Consider the following 8,346-nt stretch of genomic DNA (forward strand, 5'->3'; position numbering starts at 1 on the left):
TTATTCCTTTTAGTGTTATAATTCGCATAAGTGTTTCTATTAGTGTTCTTGTTTTTGCTTTTTCAAAATTATATATATATATTTTTTGTTTATAGTGTCTGAAAAAGTTTGTTCTATAAAATTGGAGTCGTTTTTGCAATCCTTGCAAGTTCTGGCTGCTTCGATCCACAGTTCTATATCGGAGGTGGATTGCCTGCAGGCACTGGCGCGTCCTGGACGTCCGAAACGAGGAGGATACCGAAAAAAACTAGATATTAAGGCACGAAATGTGGAGCTACGTCGTTTAAAGACAGAAATTCAGGAGGATTTGGCACAATTGACTTCAATGTTGAATCTTGTTCTGTGAGTGTAATTTTAATTCCTTTGTGTATTTTATCTTCTTTCCTTTTTACAATTTCCTTTTCTTTTTATTTTATATAGTCGTCCAGATCGTCCGAGTCAATGCTATTGTGGAGGGTGTTCGATTTTACCCAATAAGACATTGAACTTGACAGGTGATTATATTTTTTTTTGTTATACATCCAAAAATTTTTACTATATTGGTTCTTTCCTTTTGTTTTGATAATTTTATATGAAATTTTTCTTTTTTTGTTATAATAATTTTGTTGTTTATATTGTTTGTTTAGAACAATCTGTGCCAAGAAATTTTGTGGACACCATGGTGTGGATAAACGATGTACCGCAATTTATTTCGTCGGCCGAAATTGAGGATAAACCACTGGACCTTTCTATGAAGGCTTCCGTCTTAAATAAAATTTTTCTACCGAAAATTTCTGTGAAGGACATTAAGACGCTTATAGACGATCCTTTGTGGCTTGAGCCTGTGGTTAATGCTGCTCTTCAACCGCAAGCAGATCCCTCTTCTCAAGTGCAAGCAGGGCCTTCCTTCCAACCACAAGCAGGGCCTTCTTCTCAACCAAAAACAGATCCTTTCTTCCAACCACAAGCAGGGCCTTCTTTTCAATTGCAAACAGAGCCTCTTTTTTTATCTACAAGCAGGGCCTTCTTCTCAACCAAAAACAGATCCTTTCTTCCAACCACAAGCAGGGCCTTTCTTCCAACCACAAGCAGGGCCTTCCTGGTATAGGGAACCTGAGGATGTAGAAATAATCCTGGAGGAAATTCGTTTGCCAAAATTGGTCCCAAGCAGAGTTGAATTGTGCATGTGCGGTTTGTGCAACATATAAGGTTTTTTTTTCTTTTCGTGTATTATGTTTTTTGTTTGTTATTTTTAATGTTTCGTGTTCAATTGTAATGTGTGTTTATATGCGTGTGTGTTTTCCATTTGTAGTATGAATGCGCGTGTGATTATTCCGAATAAATTTGACATTTTCTTATAAATTTTGTATACAATTATTTGTTTCGCTAAAACCTCTCTTATTCGTTCTTTTTACAATCGAAATTTCTTACTTTAAATTATTCACCTTCTTAGATTTCTTTTCTGTTATCAATTTATCTGTTTTTTACTTGTTTTGTTTTAAAATATTAATTTGAAAAACTTGTTCGATTTGCATCACAATTCAGATTTTTCATTACAAAATATTGACTTTTTCTTAATATTTACCAAGTATTTATCCTTTTCTATCCCGTTAATAATTTAAATTCTTGCTATGAATTATAATTATTTTATTTCAATCTTTGCAAATAAAATTTTTAATTCTATTATTTTTTTTTTTACACTTTCATTTTTAGTAATTGTCAACCAATTAAAGCTTAAAAACAATCATAAAATCAAACTTATAAAACATCATTGCTGTTTTAGTTACAATTAAAGGTAAGTAATTTGAATATACTTTTTTTTTTTGAATTCTTATTTGACATAACAATTATTTTACATAATTTATAATTTATCTACGAAATTGCTAAATTTATTGAATTTGTTGACCATAAAATATTAAAATTAATATATAATTTCTTTTCAACTATTTGCCTGATTAATGTTAATAGTTTTTATTAGGAACAATTTTTTAACTAGTCGTAGTTAATTATTCCAAAATAATTTTGCAAAAAGTCAGTTGTTTATAATGTAATTTTATTAGATTTTCCAAAATGGGTAATTAGTTATTATAAAACAATATTTTTGGTTTTAATAGTTAATAAATAATAATTAATAAATAACAATTAATAAATAATAATTAATAAATAATAATTAATAAATAATTAATAAATAATAATTAATAAATAATAATTAATAAATAATAATTAATAAATAATAATTAATAAATAATAATCAAAAGGAATTATTATTATCGAGCAATTCTGCACTTAAAGATGTTTAAATAAATTGTTCATTTATAAATTGTTCGATGATAATAACCTTAGAATGAAGCTATTCTAAAAGAAAATAAAAGAAAATAGCGGAATTTGTGTTAAATTGTTGTGTTAATAATGCATAATAGAAATATATGTCTGGCCGACATAATGGCGGGTCGAGCGGTTCTCGCCTTGCTCTGTATGTGGGGAGAGGCATGAGACCCAGCGCGCGAGTATTGGACAGTGGGCGTGGGGCCTTTCACTCCTCCGCGCGGTGAATCGACTCCTCCCTCCTTATATTCGCCTGATACTTGAGGCTTGCTTTGAGTCTCTTAAACCTCATTATTTATTAATAATAATTATTTAAAAATTAAAAGTTGATGTTGCTCTTAAATATTAAGTAATTTTCTTTAAATTTACATTATTTTGGTATATGTTTATAGTATACCAAAATTTATTAATCAATAATAATAATTCTTTAATATCAATATGTAATTCGTTTTTTTTTTTAATAATAATAATAATTTTAATAAAGTTGATTAAAATTGTTAATAGCAATTTTATAATTATTAAATTTGTTAAATGTTAATTAAAGCAATAATTATATAGTGTGTTAGTGATTGATAATATTTTATTTAATTCTAGTAATTATTATTATTGTTATTATTATTTTTTTTTTGTTTATAGTAATAATAATGATGTTTATTGAATTGAATTTAATTATTTATTTATTTATTTATTCATTATTTAAAATTTTTTTTTTTTGTTTATTAAATAAATTATTAATTAATTGTTAATACATTAAAGCCATAGTTAATTATTAATCATCATTAATTAATAATTAAATTGTTTACTTATTTGATATGAATATAATTTACAAATTATTAACAATATTTTATATTATTATTATTCCCAAAGTATTATTGTAAAATTTTAATTTATTTATTAGCTTAAAATTAGTAACAATATAATTAATTTATTAGTATTTTAAAGAGCATTAATTTTCAAAGCATATTGTACATTGATTAGTAGTCTTTTAATAATGTTAAAATTATGTGGTTTTACGTTCGATTTTTCATCATTTGAGAGCAAGAATTAATTTGAATTTGAATCATTTGCCGCTCTTTCATGATGGAAGTCGGCAAGGCATGCGCGTCTTACTCTTAAACTGGAGGTACTTGCATGCATTGGTCACGTGGTTGAGTGGAACCACTATTCGGCCATCGCGGTGTGCCATGCATAATAAAAGAGGTGCGAGCACGGTCGATGTACAATCGATGCGTGCTTAAAGCTGGCGCACTTATTTGAATTATGCTGTCTTATGCTCTATTCATTTTTTTATTCTATTTTTGTTGTTTTTGGGCTTAAAATTGTCGAAATTTTTGCAGATTTTTGAGACCTTTCCTCCCTCTTTAGACTTTACATTGCCCTCAATGTAATGGAGTGGTTGAACCCATTTATTTATTTATTTATTTTTTCTTTTTCATTAATTTTGTACTATTGGTGTTTGGTTTCTTCTTCTTTTCCATCTTGTGGTTATTAATAAATAGCACAAGTACAGTTTTCTTACTATGATGATAATTATTATTAGTAAGAGTAGCTGAAAGAATAGTATAAAACCATCTTTAATTGTTGTGATGTAGTCTTTGGCATTTAATATCCAACTTATAACGGGAATTTCCATCTGTAAACAGATTTATTTTAACAGATGTTATTTTATATCTATAATTTTTGATTATATATGATACGAAATTATATTTTACTTATTTATTAATATTAAAATTAATTTATTATTTATTTAGTTTATCAATTGTATTATAACTTAGTTAATTTATTTTAATTGTGGGATTTTGTTATTATTATTAATCAATTTAATTATATTATTGTGACTAATTAATTATAATTATGGATTTTATTAAATAAAAGAGGAAAGAAGAAGGCAACCACCATTCCTCTTCCTTCTTTTCTTTCGTCTTTTATATGTAATTGTATATTTATTTATTTACATATAATTATTTTCTTGTTTAAAATAAAGAGGAAAGAAGAAGGCAACCACCATTCCTCTTCCTTTTTTTCTTTCGTCTTTATTTTAATGTTTTGTTTGGTTTATTGATTAAATTAGGAGTATACATTTTTTTTTTTTTTTTTTTTTTTTTTTTTTTTACATATATTTTACTGATATTATATATATATTTTTATTATTATTATTATTATTTTTTTTTTTTTTTTTTTTTTTTTATTATGGATAATTATATGGGTGATTTAATATTTTTTAATTAACTGAATATATATATATATATATATATATATATATATATGTGTGTATTCTTTATTTATATTATCCTTATTTATTTATTTTTATTTTATTTATTTATTTATTTAATTTCCTATTAACAGTTAATTTATTAAAATTTTATACATGGCTTATTGAAATAACTGTTAATTGGAATCTATCGCGTTATTTTAGTCCCATGGTAGGGTAGGAGCTGGTAAATTCCAAAATTCGTCTGAATCGTCAGATACGCTTGTTGTTGGATTTTCTTTTCTTAATATTTTCTTATTTCTGATTACGCTAAAGCATTGTTCTTTAATGTGCCCTCTTTTGTAGCAACATTCGCAACAGTTTTCCCATTTGAAAAGTTTTAATTTTAGTACTGATGGTTCGTCGTGGGACATTACATAAATTTTTCGTTTTAGGTTTTTGGGTCTTTCTTCTTCGCTAAAGAAATAAGTGTCATTTAATTCTTTTAGGATTATTTTGGCTGCTGAATGTTCCGATTCCCTAATTGTTCTGCACTCATTTCCAGTAGCAACAAACATGTTATTGTTCTTATTGTCTGTTACTGTGCACTTCACTTGCCACAATTTATTAAAAGTGGGTCCTGTGGTTTTGTCAACTATATAATTGGGTTTATTAAGGTTGTATTCTGCCGTTAATACCTCGAGTATTCCTTTTGGATATGATATGTTGTCTATGTTTCCTTTTGGAAACGTAGAAGTTGATACCATTTCTCCTTGTAGTGGTGGGGAGAAAATTATGGATTCGGACATCTAAAAATTAAAATCATGTTATTATTGTTATTCATATGCAATTTTTAACTTATCTACATGTTTTTGGAACCTGTTACCATCATCATTTATTAGAATAACATTGTTTTTGTTTAGAATATCCACAATTCTGTATGGACCATGATAATGAGGATCGAATTTTCTTTTTAAACCTTCTTTCATGACGTAAGCTTTATCACCGATTTTTCCTTGAAAAGGTTTGATAAATTTATCATACCTTTCTTTGGACTTTAATTTAGCATTTATTAGATTTTTAGCTGCTAGTGCTCTAATTTCAATTAATTTGGTGATAAGTTCAGTCAAATAGGAACCATATGTTTCTAATTTAATTTCCTGAGGAAAAGAACTAGGAGAGCGAGCAGTTTTTCCAAAAACTAACTCATAAGGGGTAAAATTGGTGGCTTCATGCACGGATGTATTGTAGGCAAACATTGCAAAGGGCAGTAGTTTGTCCCAATCATCATAATCTTTAGTGTACTGTTTTATATAGTCTGCTAAAACGGCATGACTGCGTTCTAAAGCGCCGTTTGTTTGGGGCCTATAACCAGAGGTTGTAACTTGTTGTACTTCGAAAATTTTGGATAATTTTGACATTAATTTGCCAATGAAAGAAGTACCTTTATCTGTTAAAATTACTTTTGGGGCTCCATACACTGAAAATAATTCCTTTGCAACAGCATGAGCAATAGTAGTTGCTGAAATATCTGGAATTGCAACTGCTATACAGTATTTGGATAAATGGTCTTGCATCGTGAGAATATGACAATTTCCGTCTGGGGTTGTAGGAAGTTTTCCTACTGTGTCTAGTGAAACTTTGTCAAAAACATCTAGGGGTGTGTCTGTTATAATCATAGGTTCTCTAGTTTTTATTCTAACTAATTTTTGCGTTTGACATGTGGGACATTTTCTTACAAATTCTGTCACTTGTTCCTTTAATCGTGGCCAATAAAACTTTTCGCGAATTCTTCTATATGTTTTCACTATTCCTTTGTGTCCTGCTATTTTACTTTTATGGAATTCACTTATGATATCTTCTCTATTTTCTTCTTTAGGAACAGATACTTGTCCATAGCACATAGTTATATTAATGTTGCTATTGTAGAAAACTGATTCAATAATTTGACTTAGTTCTCCTTTTAACAATTCGTCTGTGAAGTCTCCATGTCGAGAAATTCTTATTTCTTCTGCCTTCTCGTTAGAGAGAAGTATTTTTAAATTTTGCATTCCTAAAATAATGTCTTCTTTTGATAATGGATCATAGTAATTATCTTTTGCTATTATAGAATATATGTTATATCGTCCTCTTGGGGTTACAAGAATTTGTCCTTTTATGGGTTTTTTATTTTTTATTTCTTCAGGATCTATTACTGCAATGTCAATAAGTAATCTGCTTATTGAAGTTGTAAACTCACAATCGGCAGATAGAAAATGAACATAGTTATTTCGATGATAAGTAAGATTTTCTCTGTCACTTGTGATGTTTGAAGATTTTTCTGATATTTTTGAATAATTCGGAGGCAAATTTGGAGGAATGCTGTTTATAGCATTAAACTTATTTTCCTGTGTTTCGTTGTCCGTGGATTCTTCTTCATTTTCCTCTTCTTCATTTTCTGTACTGTCTTCTTTTTCTTCTTTTTCCTCTTCGTCATCTTCATTATTATCATCTGTGGTTTCTTCATCTTCATCATCTGTATCAACATCTGTTTCGTGCAATGAAGTGTGATAAGGTGTTGACATAGCTTTTGGAGTTTTGAAAAATACAGGTGTATTAGGTTCTGATGTTGAGGGTCTGAAAGTGACATTTTTGAGTTTGTTTTTATCCATTTTGTTTTTCTGTGGTGTTTGATGTATTGGTTTTTCTGGTTCTATTGTTTCTTTATTTAAATTTTCAATATCGATATTGTCCGTTTGATTTTTCTGCCACATAGATTCACCTTTAGCATAATCCCAATAAAAATCTAATTTTTGTGAGAATTCTGAGTGATCTCCTGAAATTAATTCATTAGCTGCTTTATGAATAGATTCGTCATCGTTTCCATCTGAGTGTGTAATCCAATCTCTAGGGGGTTGAGGTGAGTCTATTAGCCAATCTTCATGTTGTTTTAGGGATTGATTAAATCGCGATATAGAATTTCCTAAGTCTTGAGTTATTTCTTTTCTGCTTAAGTTCATCGCATTGTTTTCTTCTTCGTCGGAACTTTCTTCGCTTTCACTAACTGGTTGTTCTATCGTTATTACTGTTTTTTCTGAGCTTGGAAAATTTACACCTTTGGATTGCAATTGTGGAGGTGCACTTTTAGGTCCAGGCATGTTTTTTACAGCTACTGGTGGAAGTTTCAAACTAGGAAGCACACTTCTACTAGGTTTTTGAATAGGAGGATTTGGTATCTCTATATCTTCTTCAGTAATATCGTCGTCTGAATCTTTATCTATTGTTATTACTCTGGGTTGTGTTGCTCTTCTTTGTGATACTCTTGATCCTATTGTACTTTGATTTAAATTACCTTTTGATGTTGATGGTTTTAGTATTGATTTTTGAGGTTGTAATTTTGATTTTAGAGGTTGTAACTTTGATTTTAGAGGATTTACATAGACTTTTGTCGGTGGTTTCTTTGGGTCATTATCAAGTTTTTTATTAATTAGGATTTTAACTTGCTTTTGTTGTTCGATCTCAGTTTGAGAATTTTTGTTAATTTCTTCATTAACATTTCTAGAAAGAGCGTCGGCATTTGTGTTTAGTTTTCCTGATTTATGTTGAAACTCATACTCATAGTCTCTTAATTTTAGTCTCCATCGTATTAATCGCTGTCCTGGATCTTTTATGGTGTCGATCCATCTTAATGGTTCATGATCACTTACTAAAGTAAATTTCTTCCCATAAATATATGGTCTAAAATGATGTACAGCATATAAGACAGCTAGACATTCTTTTTCAGTTGTTGAATAATTTAATTCTGGTGCATTCAATACTCTAGAAAGATATGCAATGGGAAGATCGAATCCATCTTTTTCTTGACTTAATAC

General features: G+C 28.8%; 1 protein-coding gene across 1 annotated transcript; it reads left to right on the forward strand.

The window, feature by feature from the left end:
* The first annotated feature begins 206 nt into the window (after positions 1–206).
* On the forward strand, positions 207–1,087 carry LOC122508316. Its single transcript, XM_043621593.1, has 2 exons — positions 207–494; positions 627–1,087. The coding sequence occupies exon 2, from the start codon at positions 659–661 to the stop codon at positions 1,085–1,087; it is 429 nt and encodes a 142-aa protein (XP_043477528.1). The 5' UTR covers positions 207–494; positions 627–658.
* The last annotated feature ends 7,259 nt before the right edge of the window (positions 1,088–8,346 follow it).

The sequence above is a fragment of the Leptopilina heterotoma genome, unplaced genomic scaffold (assembly GCF_015476425.1).
Source record: "Leptopilina heterotoma isolate Lh14 unplaced genomic scaffold, ASM1547642v1 Lhet_530, whole genome shotgun sequence".
Taxonomy (NCBI): Eukaryota; Metazoa; Arthropoda; class Insecta; order Hymenoptera; family Figitidae; genus Leptopilina; species Leptopilina heterotoma.